Source organism: Pelophylax lessonae, assembly GCF_965119305.1.
Source record: "Pelophylax lessonae genome assembly, chromosome: 1".
In the NCBI taxonomy this organism is placed as follows: Eukaryota; Metazoa; Chordata; class Amphibia; order Anura; family Ranidae; genus Pelophylax; species Pelophylax lessonae.
Genome location: NC_138768.1, coordinates 581,510,071 through 581,536,498, shown reverse-complemented (window position 1 = coordinate 581,536,498; position 26,428 = coordinate 581,510,071). Strand labels below are relative to the sequence as shown.

At 41.9% G+C, this 26,428-nt stretch overlaps 1 protein-coding gene across 1 annotated transcript in view; it reads right to left on the bottom strand.

Annotated features, from left to right (window-relative positions):
- MMRN1 (multimerin 1) overlaps positions 1-26,428 on the bottom strand; it is a 217,582-nt gene that overhangs the window by 49,442 nt on the left and 141,712 nt on the right. The window contains exons 2-3 of the mRNA XM_082243351.1: positions 20,487-20,606; positions 17,899-18,005 (exon numbers count right to left, since the gene is read on the bottom strand). Of these exons, the coding sequence (XP_082099477.1) occupies positions 17,899-18,005; positions 20,487-20,606 (227 nt within the window). The remainder of the gene's footprint in view (positions 1-17,898; positions 18,006-20,486; positions 20,607-26,428) is intronic.

The window sequence follows — 26,428 nt, the reverse complement described above, 5'->3', positions numbered from 1 at the left end:
ACTGGAAAGACTGATGATAATTAATGGCATAATCTCCTTTCCCAGCAGTCATTCTTTTGGAACACACAGAGCAGCCATATGCTAGAGGGGTTGAAATGTAGGCCCTACACCACTGCTAAGAGGTCCAGATACAACTTTATTCTATTAAAGTTCAGGAGTACAGATCAAGAAATAGCAAACGCATTTCAGGGGTCTAGGTGCTAGAAAGACCATAAGAAAATGATCATGTCAATCTAACATCAATACAATGTCCCCTCCACGGGGTCATAATTAAAGGCTAAGTTCTAAGTTTTTTTTTTCCTAAATTCCAGCTCCCCTATGTACCAATATGCCATTAATGTGCTTATTTTGCAAAAAAAACAACAACTTTCCATTAACCACTTGCCGACTGCCTTTCGACTATTTACGTCGGCAGTCAGCCCCTCACAGGCAAAGTGAAGTAGGTCTACGTCGCTAGCCTGTGAGGCACTAGGGAGCGAGCGCACGCCGCCGGAGGCGCGCTCTCGCTCGCTCATGGACCCCCCCGCGCGAGTGAGCGGCGGACCCGATGTCCGTCGCTCACTCGCGATCGTCGGTTACACCGGGAGAAAGGCAGGCGGCTAATGTAACCACAGCCGCCTGTCATTCTCCCCTGTGTAACAGCAGAGATCATACGGTCCTGCTATATAGGACCGTAGATCTCTGCTGTTACATCACTAGCCACATCCAATCACAGTTAGAAGCACGCCCCTAGGGACACACTTAACCCCTTCTTCTCAAATAAAGTTAACCCCTTCCCTGCCAGTGTCATTTTTACAGTAACAGTGCATATGTATAGCACTGATTACTGTAGTAATGTCACTGGTACCCCCAAAAGTGTAAAAAATGTCAGTCAAGGGTCCGATCTGTCTGCCGCAATGTCGCAGTCCCGCAAAAAAATCGCAGATCGCCGCCATTACTCGTTAAAACAAAAAAAACAATAAAAATGACAAAAATCTTTCCCTTAGTAAACGCAATAACTTTTGCGCAAACCAATCAAAATACGCTTTTTGCAATTTTTTTTACCAAACATATGTAGCAGAAAACAAATTGGTCTAAAATGTTAAAAAATTTTTGATTTTTACTTTTTTGGGGGGGGGAATTTCATATAAAAAAATTTGAAAAATATTGTTATTTTTGCAAAATTGTCGCTATTTTTTTGTTTATAGCGCATGATCAAAAAATCGCACAGGTGATAAAATACCACCAAAAGAAAGCTCTGTTTGTGGGAAAAAAAGAACGTCAATTTCATTTGGGTACAGCGTCACACGACCGCGCAATTGTCCATTAAAGTCACGCAGTGCCGAATCGCAAACTAGGCCCTGGTCAGGAAGGGGGTAAAATCTTCCGGGGCTTAAGTGGTTAATTCTACTCACGCTTGCTTACCTCACTCTCTTCATAGCTGTTTAAACACACTGCTCAATTACTTCAGCCTTACTTCCCGGTCAGACTTTAGGTCATGACACAGGAAGGAGTTAACCAGCTGAGGCAATTATGTTGCACTTTGACCATGTTTTGGTGTTTCCAGACATTTTCGGCTTTATGGGAATTTCCAAAGACTGTTTACAATGTTGTCATACTTTTTAACTACAAAGAGGGCTTTTCTTACAGCTGAGGATGTCATGCAAGTAGGGAATATCATTATTATACAGTATATTGTTTGTTTCAATAAACTTTGGATTTTTTGCAACTATTCCTGATTACAATGTCTTGCTGTTTTTACTGCTGTCAAAGGTGTCATTGTTGCTCCTTCATTCAGAGTGGGGGCACTCTAATACTGGAAGTGTTTTACTGGCCAGATCACCAGGTAAAAACAGAGGGGAAAAAAGCTTAAAAAAGGAAAATAATGCAGCCACAACATCTATGCATTGGCAAACTGCAATATTTTAATTTGTAAATGGCTAATCACCAGGCAAAAACAATGTCACATGGGGCAGGGGAATGCTCTTAGCCTTGTGTAACTCTGAGACAGTCTCTATTCAAGCCTCTGGCAAGTAGACACACAGGAAAGGTAAAAATCATTAGCAGAGGAAGCGGCCAATCGACCTTAATGCTAATCACACTGTTTTCCTGGTGTTTCTATGTGGATGCCATGAAAAAGTATACCAATGATAATAATTATAGATGATTAAACTTTAAGAAAAGCACAATGCTAGAGAAATTGTAGTGGAAAGGATAGCCCCTTATTGAGTTTTCAAACACATCTAACTCATTTTTGACCAGAAGACAAATCAATATGGATGTTTATTTAAAGAAAAATCTAAAGTGAATAATTTTAAGTTTTCTCTCTTATTTAAGACATTGGCATACAGAGAGCTGATAGTAATCATTCTTTTGAAGCGGTGCTGTGGTGGCGTCAGCAGTGCAACTTGGTAGACAGTGAAACAGGTAGTTAAAAAGAAAACAGATAGTCTAGAGCTAAATTGTATTACCAAGAAGATAAGCCTGGGAAATTATTGGTGACCAAATTGGCCCCTAAGTGCCCCGCTCCTCATGTTCCTAAGATTAGGAGAGCGGACGGCTCCTTAACCCAAAATCCTAAACTGGTCCCCTACGCGAATATGAATGTGTCTAGCCCACAGGACTTTGATAAATTCACGGCTCACCTCCTCATCCCTGCTTTGCTGGAGGAACTAATGGCACTTTTCCACTGCAAGTACCGGCTTGAATAATTTTAAGTTTTCTCTCTTATTTAAGACATTGGCATACAGAGAGCTGATAGTAATCATTCTTTTGAAGCGGTGCTGTGGTGGCGTCAGCAGTGCAACTTGGTAGACAGTGAAATAGGTAGTTAAAAAGAAAACAGATAGTCTAGAGCTAAATTGTATTACCAAGAAGATAAACCTGGGAAATTATTGGTGACCAAATTGGCCCCTAAGTGCCCCGCTCCTCATGTTCCTAAGATTAGGAGAGCGGACGGCTCCTTAACCCAAAATCCTAAACTGGTCCCCTACGCGAATATGAATGTGTCTAGCCCACAGGACTTTGATAAATTCACGGCTCACCTCCTCATCCCTGCTTTGCTGGAGGAACTAATGGCACTTTTCCACTGCAAGTACCGGCTTGTACCGGCTCGGCTCTACTCGGCCCTGCTTGGCCCGGTTTGCTTTTCCACTGCTGGTACTGCATAGTATAGTGTCGGAACGGTTCGGTACGGTACGGTATAGGTTTGCTTTTCCACTAAAGTAGTACTAAAGTTAAGTGGGTGGGATAACAACGGGGTGGGTGGGATTCTCTGACCAATCAGTGGCTAGTAGTGACTGCATGCAAAGGATTGTGGGATATGGTACCAGTTTGGTACCTGTTGGAACCACAATCGAGTAGGTACTGTTTTTTCAGAGCCGTACCGTACCGTACCGTACCGTTCCATGCAGTGGAAAAGCAAACCTATATCGTACCGTACCGAACTGTTCCGACCCTATACCATGCGGTACCAGCAGTGGAAAAGCACAAAAGCGTGCCGCACCGGTACGGTTCCATGCAGTGGAAAAGCGCCAATAGTGAGCTTATGAAAAGGGATATTACAGCCGACGAAGTCCTGCCCACTATTAAACAGGCCCTGTTTGGTAAGGCACCTGGTCCTGATGGCTTTAGCACACTATATTAGAAAACATTTGCCTTATTATTGGTAACTCCTTTGACACATTAATTAAAGGACATCCAAAAGGGGGTTTCCATAGACCCTGACTCTAATAGAGCATATCTCACGCTTATCCCGAAGCCCCACAAGGATCTGAGCGACGTGGCTAACTATAGGCCAATTTTTTTAACCAATAACAACCTGAAGCTCTTTACAAAAAAATTATGCAAATTGATTGCTGACTTTCCTTGATCATTATGTACACTCTGACCAGGTTGGATTCTGGCCTCGTAGACAAGCAGCGGACCAAGTGTGTCGGGCAATAGAGCTTATCTCAATATTACAATCATCGTGGGACAGAGGAAGGATTAGACATGGGATGCTTCTATACCTTGAAATAAGTAAGGCATTGGACTCTCTCTTGTGGCCTTATATTTTTAGGATGCTGGAAAGATGGAATTTTGGTCCCAAATGTATTGCCTCAATTCATTCCCTTTATAACAACCCTATGGCACAGATATCACTATGAGGCCACTTGCCAGGGGTGTCCGCTCTCCCCCCTTACTATTTATAATAGCCATGGAGACATTGGCCATAGCGATTCTGATATCTTGGAGATTATGAGTGGAGACTACAATCACAAATGTGCGCTTTTTGCAGACGATTTGTTATTTTTTATAACCTCCCCGCATACCACCCTGCCAAATTTATTCTCTCTACTGAACCGATTTGGCCAGATTTCAGGCCTATTGGTCAACTGTGCCCAATTGGAGGCCATGAGCATTAACCTACCGAATGCAGTGCAAAGAAGCCTTAAAGCCCAATATCCCTTCCTGTGGCAGACTGCATCACTTTCTTATCTCAGTAATAAATTGACCCCCCAGATCTCGTTGTTCTATTAAGAAAACTACCCGGCATTGTTTCATAAATTATTAGAGGACGTGTGGACTTGGTCCGATGCTATCCTGTCCTGGATGGGCAAAATCACATCCATGAAGATGATGGCATTGTCTAAAATACCATATTACTTTAGGACCGTACCTATCTCTGTACAAATAGAGGCATTACGGCAGTTCCAAAAAAAAAATTCAATTTTCAATTTTATTTGGGGTGCTAAGGGCAGTAGGCTGGCTCGAACCATGAGCCAGCCAACTGTTCCAGATTTCCGGAAAAATCGGTTCCAGATTTCCAGAAAATCGGTTCCAGATTTCCAAAAAAATTATATTGCAGCCTAACGTACACAGCGATGTCAATTACACTACAATCATTATAGACCAGATTGGGTGTCCATAGAAGCCCAGGCCTGTCCCCCTCTGCTAATAGACTTGGTGCTTTGATTCCATTAAAAACATAGAAAGGATATCTTATGCCCTACACTATCCTCTTTTGTTAGTCTATGGGACTCAACTTGCAGACGTTGGCCCCTACACTCTCCTCACACCCCTGTGGCGTCCCTTTTTAACAATCCCCAATTTCAGCCAGGAACAAGGAACTCACATAGGACACTATCTTGGCCATAGAGGTGTACGGTGCTCTTCGTATTTTGTGCAAGATTTGCAGATGCCCCCCCTTTGAGAATTTTTGCCTACAACAAATACAACATTTCTTAGGTTCTTTACAAAAAAACAGTTCTGATATTACAGTACTCACACAGTTTAAAAACAGATGCATGCAGGAGACTTTCCATAGGGGATGTATCCCCATGTTGTACAAATCCTTAATTCCCCCCTTATCAAAACTTCATAACTTAGTAGCTTAGGAGAGGGATCTGGCCATTGCCCCTGAGGCGGAGAACTGGCAATCCTGGACTGCACACATTCATAAGGGTATAATGAATTGAAGCAGGATATAAAGTGATTGCGCAATGGTACCTTGTTGTGCCAGAACGCCTCTCTAAAATGTATCCGGATTTTTCTCCCTCCTGCTTTAGGGGCTGTGGTCAGGTTGGCTCTGCTCTTCATATATGGTGGACTTGTCCTAAGGTCAATCGTTTCTGGATACGGGTTCATTCCTTAAATAATTTGGTCACTGTGAATATCCCATGGTCTACACAGGCTCTAATTTATTATATGTTTTTGACGACCAAAATAGCCATCGCTACTTCTTGGAAAAGGCCAGTGATCGACTTTGCTTTAATGAAGAGAAAACTAACCTGGATCATGCTCCACGAAAAACGGGTAGCTTCCTATTGGACAAACTTCCCCTGTCTAAAAAGGTGTGGACCCCTTGGCTTTCTTACCTACATGTGCCAAACACTCAGGAATGACATTGGAGCGGTGCCAGGTTGGACTTCTGGACAGTTGTGATCTCGCTCATTTAGTCTCTTTTCTGACTCGCTTCCATTCCTTTTTCTAACTCACTTTTTTCTATCTCTTCACAACTGCAAGATAGGCCCTCTAGTTTGACCCTTTGTCTCAATGTTAAAGTTTCCGTTCAGTTTTTGTATGTAACGATATACCTTAATGGACAAGTTGTTGATATACTTCATTTTTCTAAGTATGTAATAATTTTTAGGGTGGGATAAATAAGTCTAGTGTTAGATGACTCACTATGTTTGCCATAATTCCATTATTATGACTATAGCCTGTCATAGTGGTCGGGTAGGAAGGTGTCGTCCTGCTCGACCTCTCTGCTGAATGTACAAAGTTGGTCTGATGTAAGGCCTAGGGGTTGCTTGGCCTCTTTTTGGACTATAACCGAACACGTTTCTCAATACAAATCTCTCTATAGTTGACCACCCTGTCGCAGTTCCTGATACCCATTGGTGGACTTCCGTGGACTCCTTACCTTTAAAATTTGCTACCATTTATAACTTCTTATTTAGTGTATATTTTGACAGAGCTAGTTTGCATTCTTTTGCATTAGATTATAACATTGCACTGTAATTCTGAAAATTGAATAAATAGATTGAAACAGAAAAAGAAAACTGATTAAAACAATAAGGAAAGTCTGCGTTAATAAAATATACCAAACAAAATTACAATGGCCAGCGTTCAAGATTGTAATATAAATACACTGATTATGGACAATAAATATATTGGAAAATGTTCATTCAATTGTTTAATTGTGGAGAAAAAAATTCACAGACATACCTCAAAACTATTTTCATTTAACATTTTAATCTTCTGGTTTTATAAAACTAACTATAAATTTTCTGGTTTTATAAAACTAACTTTTATAAAACACCTAAAAAACGAAAAAAAAAAAAAAAAAACGAAAGAAAACTGTAGTCAATTGCAACTGTCTTTGCAGATCAAGCAGAGGGAAAAAAATTGGAATCAGTAAATTCTGAGGAAATATTATGGAACCATGAAAAAAACATTACAGTACACCACTAACACTTTGTTATACCACCTCTGGTTTTTATAACAGCTTGAATTCTCTGGGGCATGGATTTAACTATTGACAAACCATATTTTTCATCAATTTGGCTCCAACTTTCTCTTATTGCAGTTGTCAGATCAGCTTTGCAGGTTGGAGCCTTGTTAAGCACCATTTTGTTTAATGCTTAAAGTTTATTACATTTTTCTTTAGCCCACTGTAACCTTGTTTTTTTCTGTTTGGGTGTTAATGATGGTTTTCGTTTGGCTTTTCTGTGTGTAAATCCCATTTCCTTTAGGCGATGTCTTACAGTTTGGTCACAGACATTGACTCCAGTTTCTGACCATTTGGTCCTCATTTGTTTTGTTGTGCATTTTCTGTTTTCAAGGCATATTGCTTCAGGTTTTCTATCTTGACGCTTTGATGTCTTTCTTGGTCTACCAGTTCTGCCTACCTTTAACAACCTTTCCATTTGATTTGTACTTAGTCCAGATTTTAGTCACAGCTGACCAGAAACAACCAACATATTTTACAACATTCCATGATGATTTACCTTCTTGAAGAAGTTTTATAATCCTCTCCTTTATTTCAACTGACACCGCTCGTGTTGGAGCCATGATTCGTGTCAATCAGGTTGGTGCAACAGCTCACCAAGGTGTGCAAGTACTCTTTTTTAGCTGCAGACCAATTAGCAGATGTAATCTGATATAGATGTTTGTTTAAGAACCACAAAAGTACATGGTGTGCCCATAATATTTTCCTCAGAGTTGAGTGATTCCATATTTTTTCTCTGCTTAATATGCAAACACAGTTCCAATTGACTACAGTTATCTTTCTTTTTTATTTTTTAAGTGTTTCTTAAAGCCAGAAGGTTGGAACGTTAAAAAAAAATTGCTTTGAGGCATGTCTGATTAGTTTTTTTTTTTCTAAACAATTAAACATTTGAATGAACATTTTCCAAGAGTGATGATTCCATACTTTTTCCCAGGGGTTGTATAATGCAGCGCTTTCACGGAATTACAATAAATGGTGTAGCACCTCTCTAATTAGGGTATAGGATGTTAGACAAATTTAGCTAGGCTCTTCTGTAGCCAGTCAACCATATTATTCACAGTGGGAGGAAAAGGCACAAGGGCAGTCTGAATATTTATGGGGACCCAGCCAATCCTAGGAGAGGTTTGCACAGTAGGTGACTGGAGAGACCATAAATAGTCTGAGGCCTGGAGCAGGAGTTGAGTTGGTCCTGGGTCCAGTTCTGCTTATATTGGGGATGCCTGATGCGGATGAGAGGATTGGGGGTGTTAAAGCCAAGATCTGCTGGTGTTTGGGAGATTAAATTGTCAGATGCTGTTCCTCTATTTGTGTCCTAGCTGTCAGAGGGAAAGGAGAAGTGCTTTGATATGGCCCCAAGCTAATGCATGCTGAGTGCATTATACACTATATTACCAAAAGTATTGGGGTGTCTGCCTTTACAGGCACATGAGTTTTAATGGTTTTCCAGTATTAGTCCCTAGGGTTCAAAATTGAGTTGGCCCACCCTTTGCAGTTATGACAGCTTTCTTTTTTTTTGTTATAACAGCTTTAACTCTTCTGGGAAGGTTGTCCACAAGGTTTAGGAGAGTGTCTATGGGAATGTGTGACCATTCTTCCTGAAGCACATTTGTGAGGTCAGACACTGATGTTGGAGAGATGGCCTGGCTCAGAGCCTGCGCTCTAATTCATTCCAACGGTGTTCTATCGGGTTGAGGTGAGGTGTGCAGGGCAGTCAAGTTCCTCCACCCAAAACTTGCTCATCCATGTCTTTATGGGCCTTACTTTATGCACTGGTGAGCAGTCATGTTGGAACAGGGGAGACAAACCCCAAACTGTTCCCACAAAGTTGGGAGCATGAAATTGTTCAAAATGTATTGGTATACTGACACCTTAAGAGTTCCCTTCACTGGAACTAAGCCCAACCCCTAAAAAACAACCCCCACATTAAAATTGCCCCTCCACCAAATGATTTGGACCAGTGCACAAAGCAAGGTCCATAAAGACATAGATGAGCGAGTTTGTGGTGGAGGAACTTGACTGGCCTGCACAGAGTCCTGACCCCAACCCCATAGAACACCTTTGGGTGAATAAGAGCGCAGATTGTGAGCCAGGCCTTCTCTCCAACATCAGTGCCTGACTTAACAAATATGCTTATGGAAGAATGGTCAAACATTCCCATAGACACACTCCTAAACCTTGTGGACATACTTCCCAGAAGAGTTGAAGCTGTTATACCTGTAAACCAACACAATACCTGTAGGCCAACACAATACCTGTAGGCCAACACAGTATTGAACCCTATGAACTAAGACTGGGATGCCATTAAAGTTCATGTTCCTGTAAAGGCAGGTGCCCCAATACCTTTGCACTCAGCATGTATTAGCCTGGGGCCATATCCCAATACTTTTGGTAATATAGTGTACCTCTGTTTGTGAGGTTTCTTCCCTGGTAAGCCTCCTAATTATCAGTGATGGGCCTGCACATGGAGATCACTGCTATATAGTGTTGAAGCACATGGGTGTTACATTTTGACTTCACTAGACAAGTTAAACAATTTGGACTTTTAAAAGTTTAGGTAATTTATTTTTTATATTTTTTACTATATAATTTATGCCTATATTGTGTAAGTGCTAAATTATATTTATTCAGTCTTTTTGTGATTTTTTTTTTGGTTTTGCGTACAGCAAAATAAGTGCCAGTATCTTGTGAGCAGGGGAGCTCACAATGAATAAGAAGAAAAAATAGTTTGTCTTTTTTGCTGGAACAGAAGCAGTAGTATCATTAGGCAGGAAAACTGATAATGAATAAATAGGGAAAGAATTGACCTTTAGAGTACTTAAAATATGAATATCAATGTATTTGGACACTGTAGCAGTCAGGCATGAGGCTTTTGCCACAGTAGTTGATCAGAGGTGGTGACAGAAATATAGTAAAGTACCAGAGCGAACTGCTGTGGGTGACTGCCCTGACTATGATGGATATATTAAGTAGCAACTACATGGAAACACCTCAGAGCCATCAGACATTTAAGGATGTGTGGAGCATAACAATTAGCATTGGCACATGATGATGTAGTCTGCGAATTGGAAATAAAATGACCATGGAAAGGCTTGTAATGTTGGCTAGTGTGCTGATCACACAGAACAGGACAATGCAGTTACCTCCTAGATATGTGTAGCACCCTCCAAGGTAGGTGCTAGGAAAAGTATATATTGGCCCTGTCTGCTTATCAGGGGGGCCTGATCATTCAGTTAAGCTGTCATATGTTTCCAGGTGTGGTCTGTTGAGTCTGAGGAGTCTCCCCAATGTATCCAATGGGAGCTCTTATTGGACAGTGGAGGAAACCTGGCCAATAGTGCACCAGGGCTTATAGCTGTCTCAGTGGGCGTAGTTTGCCACAATGCACCCTGGGATCGGATATAAGTCTGAGGGGAGCATGTGACAGAGCGTCTTTGGTGGGAAGCAGATTCCCAGGAGGAGGCTGACGGCTGTATCTCCTCCTGTCAGAGCAAGTAAGGGTGTCCTGGGCAGTCGGCCTAGAGGACCGGAGGTTGAGCTGGGCTGCAGGAAGAGGATCCAGAGTATTGCTAACCGAGTGGAGCTGCTGGGCAGAAGTTTCCAGGAAAAACAGTGTTGTGAGTACTCAAAACTGCCCAGGGATCTGCCTAGGAGAGGGGGCCACTCCAGAAGGTCAAAGGAATCCAGGAGCCAGCTAAACAGTAGAGGAGGCTTAGGAAAGAGGGCGCCAGTGTCTAAGCCCTGAAGATAATTGAGAGAAAGGGGGCGCCGATGTGGGCCCTGAAGTGTTCAGCAGTGCAGCGGTATACAAGTAGCTACCTCAGCAAGAGTGCTTGAGGGAGCTCAAAGAGGACTTCTTTAGTCAGAAAGCAGTCAAAAGTCAGTTCAGCATTAACAGGCATCCAGCCAGCATTCAGCCAGCTTCAAGTCAGCGCCAAATAACATTTCTCAAGTGTCCCCGCCAAATTGTGCATAGTTCAGTTCAAGGACTATCTCACTCATCCCTTCTCCTATCCAAGTTACAAAATATAGTGCTCACACTTGGAGAAACATACTTAAATGTGCTGTTGTTGCTAGCGGTAACCCAGGGGGACCCATATCCAGCAAAATGGCTGGGAATTGTGCTACATATCAAACAGACTTTTGTAGTATACAGCTTGGACCTTGCCTACACAAGTGACAAAAGAATGTTATCTGGTAATGTGAAAAAAAAAACACTGCATGGATTCAACATCTTTTCAAACGGGAGGATATCAGCAATTCTAGGGAATTATCAGGAAAGTCAAATGGTCAGGGTGAATGCTAGGAAAATTAACACTAATAACATGGTAAATTGTGTCTATTCAGGGCCATATTGTAGGACCCATAATCCCATGTTTTACCATTCAACTATGGTCATCAGTGTTAGAATTGCCAATAATGGAGGCTTTTTTTTATGTGCCATCCCCTCACTATAAAAAGTTTCCCAGCAGCCATTCATCAATGTGTGTTGGAGTAGTTTGGGGAGAGCTAACAGCCAGTAGAAATAGTTGCTATAAGTTGAGCTGAATTTCTGTGGATTGCAGTGTGTTCGTACAGGTCAATGCCATCCTCAGAGCCTGTCCACAGAACTCTTCAATGTGGGAATTTTTTAACATATCTGCTGTTGACAGCACCATTGTGGTCTGCCTCTGCCTGCAGCAAATAAGACATGGTGAAAGTACAAGCTATTTGGGTACCACATGCATGAGAAAACCCATGGCTGCACCACAGAGCTCAGTGGAAGCAGCTACTTAATGCCAGAAGCAAAAGCCCCACTACTCTTTACTCACTGTCCGCACCCCCTCCCCCAACATTCTCTTGCTGCCTCTGTTGCAATCCCTGCAGCCTGTAGTTACAGGAATGGTAGTCTCACAGGGGGTTTCAGAGGCTTATATGCCACATCAAGTGGGGAAAAGGGTCAAAGGGCTATGCTGAGGGCTAAGCAAAGGCTTAAATCTCTGTAGAATTCTACATCCACCCGCCATCTCCAGCAGCATTATTTTCAAGGCATGTGTTTCTTTTGGAGCAGAAGAAAAAATGTCTTTAAATCACACGCATGCCCAATGTTCAAATTCCACCTTTTTTAAAACTCCTGGCTTTGCGGTTGCTCCCATTCCAGCTCATGCAATCAGCCCCTTTTCATGAGTTTATGCCCCTACACCACAGTGGCAAGTAGCAAGCCACCATTTTTTTGCCCAGATATTTCTCCCCCATCATGTTAATTGCAATGTGGTTGATTTACTGAAGGCAATTAGGCTGTTTACTTTGCAAGGGTATTTCCCCTTAGCTTAGTGAATAATGCAAAGCTCTGCTGACTCCCATTATCCAATCATGTGAAAGCAAAAATATTATTTATTTTCATGTTCCTTGCAATTGATTTGGTATTCTTTTTAAAGTAAATTTTAACCACATTCACTAAGCTAGGGGAAAATTTTCTTGCAAGGTTAAAAGCCTATTTGCCTTTTGTAAATTAACCCCAATCTGTCTGTGTCACTTGACCACGATCCATGAAGCATTAGCAGGGATCCTACATAACCTTTATGGGACACAGTGAATCTTCTTGGGGTTAGGAAATATGTAAGACAGAGCATACCACTGGAGCTGGTGGTGCTGCCATGTGTCTTGTCTGGATGGTGAAAGCACATTTGCCTGTATTCTCTGCTACTCACTGGTCTAAACCTCTGACTCTTGGAAACCAGCAGTCCCCCCAAGTGCCCCAGAGCATATGCAATATCCCAGACTAAAGGCTGTCATGCTCTGTTGCAGTTTGTTTGCCTGGAGGACAGGAGCTACACTAGGTAAGAGATGCTGGCAGCTCTCTAGGCCCAGATCAAGAGGTGGCAGGCCTCTGGAAGGTGGTGTATGGCAAATGGCTGCTCTTCGACTAGGAAAAATTATACACATACTTTTCCCTGCATATATACTCAACCTGGTGGAGCAGCAGTTCATTAAGAAGCACCTTGGCTTCAAGGAGGTCCTTCAACAGGCCAGAAGTAAGTGTTTGTGGCCATTCTGGGCAGCCATACTCTGCCATGGCCCGCCTGGCAAAAATGCAAGGCCAACATCAGCTGCCTGCCTAACTGGCTCAAATATGACACCCTAAACCAAAGGAAACGCAATATCAGTCATGTTACCAGCAGCGGAAAAAGAAGAAAACCTGCTATTACCTCAGGGTCAGCAGGAACCTTTGCCTACTGTCTCCATCACTGTGAGGCCCAAGGAGGAGGGTTGGGGAACTAGCGGTGAGGAGGACAAATGGGGCAGACTTCAAGGCCAGCACTGTGTCTTGGCCTAGGCTGACAAGGCCCAGGCCTAGGGCAGCACCTTGCAAGAAAAAAAGCCTCCTCCCAAGTCCTGGCTCCACTTCCCGCAAAAAAAAACAGTCTCCGGTGGCCGGCGGGTTGCTGTACCCAGTGGCGTACCAACAGGGGGGGTCTCCACCTTGCGTGCCACACATTGGAGGGGTGTAAGGGGGGTGTCATCCTGGTGTTCCCCTGTCACATCCCTGCCCTCCCTCCTCCCCTTGTGTGTGTCATGCAGATCGGCGATCTCTTGTGTCACAGAGTTTGAATCTGAAATGTTCGGAAGTCACTGTAACAAGTTCCCACCTCCTAGACCAGCTTCTGTGATAGATGGCACACTGATTCAATGCCGAGAAATTGAATCAGTGTGATGTGTATTATAGGAGCCGGTCTAGGAGGTGGGGCTTTGTTACAGCGGCAGCCTGGGAAATTCAAATCCAAGCTCAGTGACACAGCGGGAGATCATCGCTCTGTGTGATTCAGGCACTAGTAGGCTGAATTTGATGGACACTGGTAGGCTGCATTTAATGGGCACTGGTAGGCTGCATTTGATGGACACTGATGAGGCTGCATTTTATGGACACTAATAAGGCTGCATTTGATGGGCACTGGTAGGCTGCATTTGATGGACACTGATAAGACTGCATTTAATGGCCATTGATGAGGCTGCATTTGATGGGGACTGATAAGGATGCATTTGATGGGCACTGGTGAGGCTGCATTTGATGGGCACTGATGAGGCTGTTTTGATGGGCACTTATGAGGCTGTGTTGATGGGCACTGATCAGGCTGCATTGATGGACACTGATCAAGGCTGCATTGATGGGCACTGATTAGGCTGCATTGATGGGCACTGGTGAGGCTGCATTGATGAGCACTGATCAGGCTGCACTGATGTGCACTGATGAGTTGGCACTAATGGGCACTGATAAGCTGCCCTGATGATGCTCCACTGGTGGGCACTGATATGCTGCACAATGGGCACTGATAGGCTGCATTGATGGGCACTGATAGGCTGCATTGGTGGGCAGTGATGAGGCACAGATGACAGAGTGAGTCTTAAACAGGAAGGGGGTGGGTCATATTTAAATTAGGGGGTTCACAAGTTTAGACAGGCCTAGGGCAGTACAAAACCTAAGTACACCACTGTTCAAGGGGGATGTTTTATCCCTCCCAAACCCAGATGTTGGGTGAGATTATTAAAGACAGTGTTGTCCTCAGGGACACAGAGGACTCTGGGTCCTATGCTGCAGGCAATTGGTGATGAATGGGGTCTTATATTTATTAATCTATACAAGATCCCAGGATTCAGGATATTGAAGATTAATGCTGCATCCCCGATAAAAAGATAAAATAGCAGAACTAATGCTACTATCCCAAAGGGAGTCCAAAATGTGGCACTTTGAAGAGGTGCTGCGTAAGAACCTCTTTGAAAAATTTCTTGATGGTGTTATGATCCCTTCTGATTACCAATGTGCCTTCCATCCTTTGATCCCTCGAAAGGAGGAGCAGCAATGGTGGTTCCTGCCTCAGCACCTTTTTCAGAAGTTTTCTTAAACCAAGTGGCTGCAAGCACTGATTAAATACTGGTTTTAAAACATGCTCATTTGAAAGAAGCCGATCATAAGACCAACTTCTGTTGAACAGATATCTGTGCTCATGAACCAAAAGTCAGTTCGTTCCTGCTAAATCAGCCGATTTTCAGCCTGTGCGTACCGGGCTTTAGGGTTTTTGGACATCTACACAAGGGAGGCTTTCACAGGTAAATAAAATGAAAAATACAATAAATAAATATATAATTTTATGTGAGGATTTTTTGTTGAAATAATTTGTCTGGAGACAGGATCTCTTTAAGTGTAATTGAGCTCAAACAATCAGGGACATAGACTTGGTGTTTCAAATTAGATTTGTATTATAGTATCTGTCCAAAAATAAATATTTCCACAGAAAAAAAGGCATATAAATTTTATGAAAAAAGTGTACTAAAATTCATCTTTATCTTACATTATTCCTCTTTTCTTCTACAATTATAATGAAGGCACTATACACAACTAAGGGCCCCTTATACTGTATGTAAAACATTTTGTTTAAAAAAATAATTCCATGTACTGTATATTTGTTAATGAAATATAAAGTTGATTGAAACTCGTAACTTATGTAAACACACACACACCAACTCCAGCTACTTTTATCTTTTTCTTAAACTTTTGATAAAGGCATTAATATAGGAATAACACCATAAATCACATTTTAGAAGTGAATTATATGGGGCCTTTCAGTGAGCATCCTTAAGGGGATCCAGCTGTTTTAATATGCGCAATTAACTTCGATAAGCTGCTGATATATTACCGTGAAAACCTTCTGCTTACCTTCAGCTAATCTTGGGTAACGCATAACTGTTTGTGATAGATGCAAAGCAAAATTTATTGAACTGTAATACCATTTTTCTGGTAATAGATTATGACAAATTACAGCAAATTGTAACCAAATAGAAAATATTTTTAATTATAATGTGCCAAATGAATAAGATGAAATGCAGGATATTAGCAGAAATTAACAGTTCTCACCAGAGAGAGGACTTAATTTAATGAAGATACAGGGTATAAGGCTTTATATTACCAAAACATAGGCTGACCTAAAATTTAAATTTTTAAATTAAAACAAATTAGCTGGTTTAATTCAACTATCTAGAAATAATGCGCGTGGTCTGCATCTGTCTATTCTAATGCTTCTGTTCTGTCTCTTTTTCGTTATAATATTCCTTTATCATACTATCAGAGAACTAAACTAAAAAGAGTGTGTAACCATGTGCCTGGCCACTGGCGCTTTGGGGTCTATTCATCAATAATTTCACAAAACTTTCAGCCAGGATTTAGAGTTTGTAATGGAATCAATTACAGAAATCTTGGGCAAAAATTAGGTGAACTTGGATGAAAACATAATATAGGCCACTTTGCCTTCATTGGGCACATGATTAAAATGTTTCCACCTGGTATGTGTGCAGCACTTTACTTAAAGTTGAAGTCTAGGTTAGATCGAACTAAGCTTAAAACTGCTCCCATCCCCTCCTAACTTCTATAGAAGTAAGATGCTTATACTTGTCTATCCCCAGGGGGCCCCAGTCCGATTTCAGCGCTTGCTTCAGTGTAGAGGATTGACAGCCGACAAGGGATGCCCCATAGTAAGCCTATGGCTGATACTGTCCAGGCATTCAAGCCATTGTTGGCACTCTCTCCTCTCTCCTGAAGCCAGCAGCTGGGGAAATCACGCGATTGGACTAGAGCACCCTGAGAATAGGTAAGTACACTATAAGCAACTTCCTTCTACAAGTAGTTAAAATAGGAGTTAGAAGGGAGAAGAAGCTGTTTTAAGCTTAGTTAGATCTAACCTCCACTTTAATAATGTACACTATAGGGACCAACAAAAGAGAGCACATTGCTTTTTGATAAGAACTACGGACAAATATTTTAATTTAGTTTTGAAAAGGGAGGAGCTTAACGTACCTGGTTTTGGTTTAAGGCAGGTTTGCAGAACATGACTACATTTCTGGCACTGAATCTGAACCCAACTGAAGTCAATGGGAGGTGAATGTTAAAATACAGTAATGCCCATTCCTAATAGGCAGGGGGTTGTCTAAGAAAATGGCATTTAGGACTGAGGACCGTGCACCAAAGGAAAACAAATTGCTTAAAAGAAATTCCATTTGGTGGAGTTTGTGCCCTTAAAGTGATTGGGAAATGGTGCATCTGTATACATTATACTGCAGCAAAGACGATATTTACAAAAAAAACAAAACAAAAAACAAAACAAAAAAAAAACCTTCTTTTTTAATCGGCAGCAAATTACAGCTTTGGCTGCTATACTTGTGTTGGTGAACAAACTCCATGGGATTCCCGTCAGCTATACCATCCCCTTATCCTGAAAAAAAAAAAAGTGTGGGTTCCTCCTAACAATATATAACCTTTATCCTTGATGAGGGTCTAGTATGGATGGCAGATGGATATAGGGTACAAAGGGTACCCCTGCTTTTTCACAAGTGAAAAAGTAAAAGAAAAAAAAAAACATGTGTGGTGTCTTATGATGTAAATCCACCATCACGTACTTCGTCTGGCAATGCAGATCCATGTCAATCACCACAAACGATGCTCACAGACCCACCAAAGAAAAAAAAAATCCACCGGCTAATTGACAAACCCAATGTCCTGGTCCCCTTGGCTAACATAAATAAAGGAGGTTGGGTCTCCTAAATAATGTCTTTGACCAATTATGCACATGACCATATTTGGTTAGTAACATCCCTTTGGAATCACCAGCTGACTAGGCTGGGCAGGGATATGTAACGGTTGTTAGGATGTTGCCAGCTTGTGGCTTCCTAACAACCAACCTGAGCAGAAGTTGTCACATTTGGCAGCGGTAGTAATATCACTGCTAAATATATTACTGCTGCTACCACGGAAAGTTTGACACATCTGAAAATCAATTTGGTTTGGGCGATTGCAAAACCTTTGAACAAGTAAAATTCGGTCTGAATTGGCAGCTCATCTCTAGTTTTGAAGAAGATGGTGATAAGTACAAATACAAAGCTGGAGAGATCTGGAAACAAACCTGAGACCACGCACTGTTCTCCACTGTATCCTGGGCAGCACTTCCATTCCAAAGATGTCACTATTTTATGCTTCATTCTGTAAACTGGTTGTGCGATAATACGACTCCTGGAGAATGGCAAGCACATATGGTAACAATAATAAATTATTTTTATGTCTTCTAGATTGAGAGCACAAGTGTGCTAGACCATAACTGGCATGCAATGCAGCATAATACTGTATTAGTCTGGCGATACACAGTGTCATATTTACAAGCAGTTTGTGACCATATAACGAACAGTTGTGAACATAGGGGTTTTCTTAGAACAATAGTGAGTCCTTGTTGAGTTATAAATCATCTAACATTTTCTACATAGAAAACATTTACAAAAAAAAAAAAAAGAAAACATTTCCAGTGTGATTATGTAGTGAAATTTGATTGTCTATTAATGTGTTTTTGATACTACTGCATTTTGACTAATCCCTGGCAGTGTCCTAACAATCAGTGACTCCTCCCTGCTGTCAGCTGGGGGATTCCAGGGGACCCCCTGGCAAAGCACCTTGTGCCCATCTTGATTAAAACAAGGGCCTCTTCTTCACAACTCTGGCCCAGTGATGGTAGGGGTCTCTGTGGTAGGGGGATTTATCAAAATCGCGAAGCCGCTTTAACAATAATGGCGCCGCCAGATCTGGCCTATATTATGTAAATGAATATGGAGTCAATGAATGAATATGACGTCACAATGGGATGAGGTCCTGCAGTGACATCATTGACCACATATGGACATGGCCCTATACTTATTCATATAAGGCAGGGTTGAGTTCTAGGGCACTCCTCTATAATTAAAGGAGCTTCAAAATCCTGATAAGCTCCCTGCCCGCAGACCCCCACAACTACCGGGCCAGGATTGTGGGGAAGAGGGACAGGGTACTAGCTTCTAACAACCAACCCAAATCGCAGGTAAAAATACACCAAAAAAAGCATTTCCATGCATTTTTGATGCATTTTCAATAAAGCCTATGGGACACAAATCCCTGCAACTGCGCACCGAAGTAATACAATGATATCCTTGGAATACCCTTTTCCAAAATCGTGCCATGCTAAGTTGCATGGATGTAAATGGGCATCATTGAAAACAATGTGACTTCCTATGGGAGGGCGCACAGAGAAGAGGAGGAGACTAGAGCGCTGACGAGGGACCCCAGAAGAGGAGGTACAATATTAATTCACAAAGCAGTATGTATAATATGTTTGTTTTTTTAAAAAAACTAAGAATTTTAAAATCATTTTAAATGCCCATTCACACTACCGCGACTTGTCAGGCGACTGGTCAGCCTCACAAGTCATGGTCCATGCAGTGCTACGGGAACCGTTCTAATAGGAGCGACTCAAGTCACTCTGACTTAGAAAATAGTTCCTGTACTACTTCGGGGCGACATCGAAGCGACTTGGATTGACATTCATTATATGAAGTCCGTGCAAGTCACGCCAAAGTCACGGTGCACGCGACTTCACAGGTCGCTCCCAAAGTCATGCCACGGTAGTGTGAACCGGCACTAAAGGTAATATTTACATTTTTAGAAGTTACAATTTTCAGAGCCGGAAATTTGTTTTTCTACTTGCAAAAGTGAAAAAAATAGATGTTTCAGGCCCCGTTCACACTGGGGCGATCCGACTTCCCCTGGCGACCTCAGAGCGGCCGGCACGGACTTCATAACATTGAAGTCTATGCAGGTCGCTCCGGGTCGCCCCAAAGAAGCTCCGGACCCTTTTTCTAAGTCGGAGCGACTTGTGTCGCTCCTATTAGAACGGGTCCACAGCTTCTGTATGGCAGGCGACCTGTCAGGCGACCAGGTCGCCTGACAGGTCGCCCCTGCGTGAACGGGGGCTCAGAGTTAGAAAGTTGACACTGTTTTACCAAAATGGCCATTGTAACTCATTTGTAGATACTTTTCCTGCTCCATCTACATACTGATTTAATTAGTACAGTATTGCTTAAACATACAGTATATTGTGCACAGCAAAACATTCAAAGCCAATGATTTAGTTACCAGTGAGAAAGAAAAACAATGGTTCTAAAGTTTTATAACACACTGCGCAGACATGGTTGTGCAGTTATCTATGAAACAAAAATCTAAAAAAAAAGCAACTAGTATAAGAAATATAAAGGGACAAATAAACATAACCTAAAAAAGATGTTGTATGTGGATTAACTTTAAATAGGTTTGATTTCTGTAATATCAAAAAACTCACAGTGCATTTAATTTATTTTTATTCATAAAAATGTAACCAGAAAAAAATAACTTTTAGGGCTATGCTGTGTTCACTAATCTGTAACTGTATATTGACCACTTAAAAAAAAAAGAAAGTCACCTTAGTCTGTAGCTGCTTATAAATAGACCCAGGACACCCAGTTTAATGGTTCATGACTTTATCTGTCTGAAGCAATTGTTCATAGTAGAGACAAAGCACTTTTTTCTGTTCAGCTTACTAATAATAGATGTCATTGCTTTGTACACAGTTTGTGCTCGAAGCACAGCAAACCTAATGTAAACCCAAATGAAAACAAAAAAAAAAAACACATGACTCGAACATGTAGAAGTACAGACCTCATTGAACAGGCTCCAATTTTCCATGCACAAGGATTTGTTCCTGCAGACACATATGTTTCCACATTTTCCATTGCAACAGTTGGCATGAGCCGCGTATGGACATATGCACACCAATTTCTGTAACAAAATTAAAAGTATATGACATAAAATATGTTTTTTTTTATTGATGTTTTTTTTTTTATTGATACCTACTGTAGAGTGTTTACCATAGAGCTTATTATTCATGTACACTGTTACTGCCATTACTGCTGCCACTGTTACTGCCATTACTGCTGCCACTGTTACTGCCATTACTGCTGCCACTGTTACTGCCATTACTGCTGCCACTGTTACTGCCATTACTGCTGCCACTGTTACTGCCATTACTGCTGCCACTGTTACTTCCATTACTGCTGTTTTTTTTTTTTAATACCAAAAGTTTTTATTGAAGACAAAATTATTACAACACTCATAGAACATAAGAGGCTGAAAAAAGTATCAATACCGAATATATGCATACAGGGCAAATCAATAAAGCCTATGGGGCACAAATCTCTTCAGCACCAGTTTAAAAAAAATCTCTCTCTCCTCCTCTCTCTCTCCGCTCTCTCCCTCTCTCCCCCCTCTCTCTCCCCCCTCTCTCTCTCCCCTCTCTCTCCCCCTATATCTCTGCCTCCTCTCTCTCCCCTCTCTCTCTCTCTTCCTCTCCCTTTCTCTCTCTCCCCCTATCTCTCTCTCCCCCCTCTCTCTCCCCCTCTCTCCCTCTCCCTCCCTCTCTCTCCCTCTTCCCCCTCTCTCTCATCCCCCCTCTCCCCCCCCTCTCTCTCCCCCCTCTCTCTTCCTCTCTGTCTCTCTCTCTCTCCCTCCCTCTCTTCTCTCTCTCTCCCTCTCCCCCTGATGCCCAAAAGAAGTACAAGAAGTTCTTTTAGGCGTCAGGCGTCCCGCAATTCAGTTTGTGCAATTTTACCACGACCCATCGGGTGAAAATTACGGCAAAATTGTGCCACGTACGGGGTGTTTACCATAGAGCTTATTATTCATGTACACTGTTACTGCCATTACTGCTGCCACTGTTACTGCCATTACTGCTGCCACTGTTACTGCCATTACTGCTGCCACTGTTACTGCCATTACTGCTGCCACTGTTACTGCCATTACTGCTGCCACTGTTACTTCCATTACTGCTGTTTTTTTTTTTTAATACCAAAAGTTTTTATTGAAGACAAAATTATTACAACACTCATAGAACATAAGAGGCTGAAAAAAACATGGAGCGATGGGAGGCGGATGTCGGGGAGGTTGTGGAGTTGGCGGACTGGCACGACATGGCTCGAGAGGCTTCCAGGTCTCTAGTTAACACTTCAATCATCGAGGCCAACTACAAGGTGCTCCTGCGCTGGTACATGGTACCAGTCAGGATAGCATCCTTTGTGCCAGGAGCATCCTCGCGGTGTTTCCGGGGGTGTGGCCAAGAGGGTACGATGTTCCATGTTTGGTGGCAATGCCCGAAGGCCCGACGCTTTTGGATTAGAGTGTACAATTTCATCTACACCCTCACGCAAATAAACCTACTCAAGTCTCCTCAGCAGGCACTGTTGGGCAAAAAGGTGGATACAGCCAATAGAGCGCAGAGGCGGCTCATAACGTTCATATTTACTGCAGCAAAAATAACAATAGCGAGATCCTGGAAGTCTGCTACGATACCATTTGAGCTGCTTAGGCACAAACTGAATTGGATTATGGTTAATGAGCGCCTGACGGCTCGACTGGAGGACAAATTGCGTGTGTTTGACAAGGTATGGGGATCGTGGATTAACTACCTCACTGGGGGTACCTGATGGACTCGGGAAGGTCTGGGGGTGGGGTGCGGGGGCGGGGTCGGGTCCAATCGTACAAATCTTTTCTCTTCTCTCTTTTCCCTTTTCTCTTCTTTTCTTGTGGCTCTATTGTCCTTTCTCTTTCTCTTTTTCTACGATTTGTCTCAGTTTACGATATGGGGTTAACAGTGGTACTGTATTCTAAGGGCTTAGTACCCCATGTCCCCAGCCCAGGCTGGGGCAAAGATCTGTGGGATCACGATCTAGCCACTTATCCTGTGTAGTACGCACAATGTGATTAAATGCTCGGGGTGGTTGGCCCTGTTTACCCTCGGTGAAGGTCCCTCTAGATACCTTGAGGCTCCTGTTTTTTGTGTTTTGAGGTGCTAGCCCTTGCCACGTTATAGTTTCGACCTTTTATAGAAGTATTATCTAATGTTTGCTATGGTTATACCACTGTTAACGTTTATTATGCACTGATTTTTTATTATGTGTGTATATTTTGCACTATTTTTGTGAAAACTTTCAATAAAAATCATTGAAAAAGAGGCTGAAAAAAGTATCAATACCGAATATATGCATACAGGGCAAATCAATAAAGCCTATGGGGCACAAATCTCTTCAGCACCAGTTTAAAAAAAATCTCTCTCTCCTCCTCTCTCTCTCCGCTCTCTCCCTCTCTCCCCCCTCTCTCTCCCCCCTCTCTCTCTCCCCTCTCTCTCCCCCTATATCTCTGCCTCCTCTCTCTCCCCTCTCTCTCTCTTCCTCTCCCTTTCTCTCTCTCCCCCTATCTCTCTCTCCCCCCTCTCTCTCCCCCTCTCTCCCTCTCCCTCCCTCTCTCTCCCTCTTCCCCCTCTCTCTCATCCCCCCTCTCCCCCCCTCTCTCTCCCCCCTCTCTCTTCCTCTCTGTCTCTCTCTCTCTCCCTCCCTCTCTTCTCTCTCTCTCCCTCTCCCCCTGATGCCCAAAAGAAGTACAAGAACTTCTTTTAGGCGTCAGGCGTCCCGCAATTCAGTTTGTGCAATTTTACCACGACCCATCGGGTGAAAATTACGGCAAAATTGTGCCACGTACGGGGTGTTATTGCAAGTCACGGGAATCGCTCAGGCGTCCAGGTATGCTGTGTGAATGGGAAACACGTAACAAACATATAGTGGGATTTTCCCAAACTTGAATGCAAATGTGGAAGTACAGTAAAACCTTGGTTTGAGAGTAACTTGGTTTAAGAGCGCTTTGCAAGACAAGCAAAATTTCCACATAAATTTTGACTTGATATACAAGCGATGTCTTGATATACAAGTAGCCTCAAGTCACAGCTGAGTATAAAAGAGAAGAGAGGCGCCTCTAAGTGTAGCAATATGGTTACATATGGTTCAGCATTTAGCAACTCACATGGTTGATGATTAGAACAGGCACATCTAAGGATGCAGGCATCAGGGGTAAAGCTGTCCACATAGCACCATCCTCCGCACCACCATCTACGTCATCCATTCCATGCTGCCCCTCGCTTTCAGACTTTGATGTGCCTGTTTTATTCATCAACCATGTGAGTTGCTAAATGTTGTACCTTCATTAAATGGAACCATATTGCTACACTTAGAGGCGCCTCTCTTCTCTTTGATACCCTGTAGCTCCTGCTGGATTTTGCTTCCAATCCCCTTGTGGAAGCGGCTATTTGTGGATGGACATTTTATGGTTACACAACCTATAACATTGCTATAATCTTTTTATATGGACTATAAATTGAAGTATTTATGAATAAATGGTTGTGGAACGAATCATCTGAGTTTCCATTATTTCTTATGTGGAAATTCGCTTTGATATAAGAGTGCTTTGGATTACAAGCATGTTTCCAGAACGAATTATGCTCGCAATCCAAGGTTTTACTGTATACTCTAAAGCTGAACTATGTTGATTATTCCCTGTACCTAATTTTTTCATATTTATTTTAAAAAAAAGTATACAAAAAGCTACAATTACTTACCTGAAACTCCAGTCACTTCTAGGTTGGGTAGGATATTTTTTTTTTTTTTTTTAAATTGAAATTGATTAATATGTACAAAACATTAATGTATTAACATTAATATTCTGCAGATATTTTATAATAACTGGCGTAGTGAATATATACTGTACTTGTTTTGTTTTACTGTGAATAAGAAGAAAGCTAAAATGCTAGTGTACAGTTTGCTTCCTGAGCCTTTATTTACTGCATGTGTTAAAACATAGACATGTTTCAGTTTTTTTTTTTTTTTTTTTTAAGCCAAATATTTAACTTTTCCAAAGTCATGATGAATTAAACAAGTGGAAATCTGCATTGATTGGCAGTTGTTTACCCTCATAAATCATTGTGTTTATTATGCATATGTCAATACAACTGCTTAATGTCTGTTATCAGAGCTACTCAGTTCTTTTATCTCTAGGCAAAAAATGCTTTGCTGGACAGAATTTTAAACTGGATATAATCCTCATTAAAGAGCTGCTATGCAAAATGTATACATCTACAAATTAGAAGCAATACACCTTTTAGACCTTTCTCAATTATCCGAAAAAAAATTCTTTAAACTAACTTTACTACAAACAAATTTTTGATGAATTTTTAATCTTTGGGAAAAAAAAGTATTACAACTTTCATATTTTAATAACAAATTATCATAAACCCTTATCTAAAAAGGCTGGTACATACTCCATTGCATACTCCTTAACATTAATACCTTCACACAAGCCACACCATTTATATAAAATATGATCTACAGTATAATCAAAGTAACACAGCTTATACAGTGCCTTGCGAAAGTATTCGGCCCCCTTGAGCTTTTCGACCTTTTGCCACATTTCAGGCTTCAAACATAAAGATATAAAACTGTAATTTTTTGTGAATAATCAACACCAATGGGACACAATCATGAAGTGGAACGAAATTTATTGGATATTTCAAACTTTGTTAACAAATAAAAAACTGAAAAATTGGGCGTGCAAAATTATTCAGCCCCTTTACTTTCAGTGCAGCAAACTCTCCCCAGAAGTTCAGTGAGGATCTCTGAATGATCCAATGTTGACTTAAATGACTAATGATGATAAATAGAATCCACCTGTGTGTAATCAAGACGCCGTATAAATGCACCTGCACTGTGATAGTCTCAGAGGTCCGTTTAAAGCGCAAAGAGCATCATGAAGAACAAGGAACACACCAGGCAGGTCCGAGATATGGTTGTGGAGAAGTTTAAAGCCGGATTTGGATACAAAAAGATTTCCCAAGCTTTAAACATCCCAAGGAGCACTGTGCAAGCGATAATATTGAAATGGAAGGAGTATCAGTCCACTGCAAATCTACGAAGACCTGGCCGTCCCTCTAAACTTTCAGCTCATACAAGGAAAAGACTGATCAGAGATGCAGCCAAGAGGCCCATGATCACTCTGTATGAACTGCAGAGATCTACAGCTGAAGTGGGAGACTCTGTCCATAGGACAACAATCAGTCGCATACTGCACAAATCTGGCCTTTATGGAAGAGTGGCAAGAAGAAAGCCAATTCTTAAAGATATCCATAAAAAGTGTCGCTTAAAGTTTGCCACAAGCCACCTGGGAGACACACCAAACATGTGGAAGAAGGTGCTCTGGTCAGATGAACCAAAATCAAACTTTTTGGCAACAATGCAAAACGTTATGTTTGGCATAAAAGCAACACAGCTCATCATCCTGAACACACCATCCCCACTGTCAAACATGGTGGTGGCAGAATCATGGTTTGGGCCTGCTTTTCTTCAGCAGGGACAGGGAAGATGGTTAAAATTGATGGGAAGATGGATGGAGCCAAATACCGGACCATTCTGGAAGAAAACCTAATGGAGTCTGCAAAAGACCTGAGACTGGGACGGAGATTTGTCTTCCAACAAGACAATGATCCAAAACATAAAGCAAAATCTACAATGGAATGGTTCACAAATAAACATATCCAGGTGTTAGAATGGCCAAGTCAAAGTCCAGACCTGAATCCAATCGAGAATCTGTGGAAAGAACTGAAAACTGCTGTTCACAAACGCTCTCCATCCAACCTCACTGAGCTTGAGCTGTTTTGCAAGGAGGAATGGGCAAAAATGTCAGTCTCTGGATGTGCAAAACTGATAGAGACATACCCCAAGCGATCT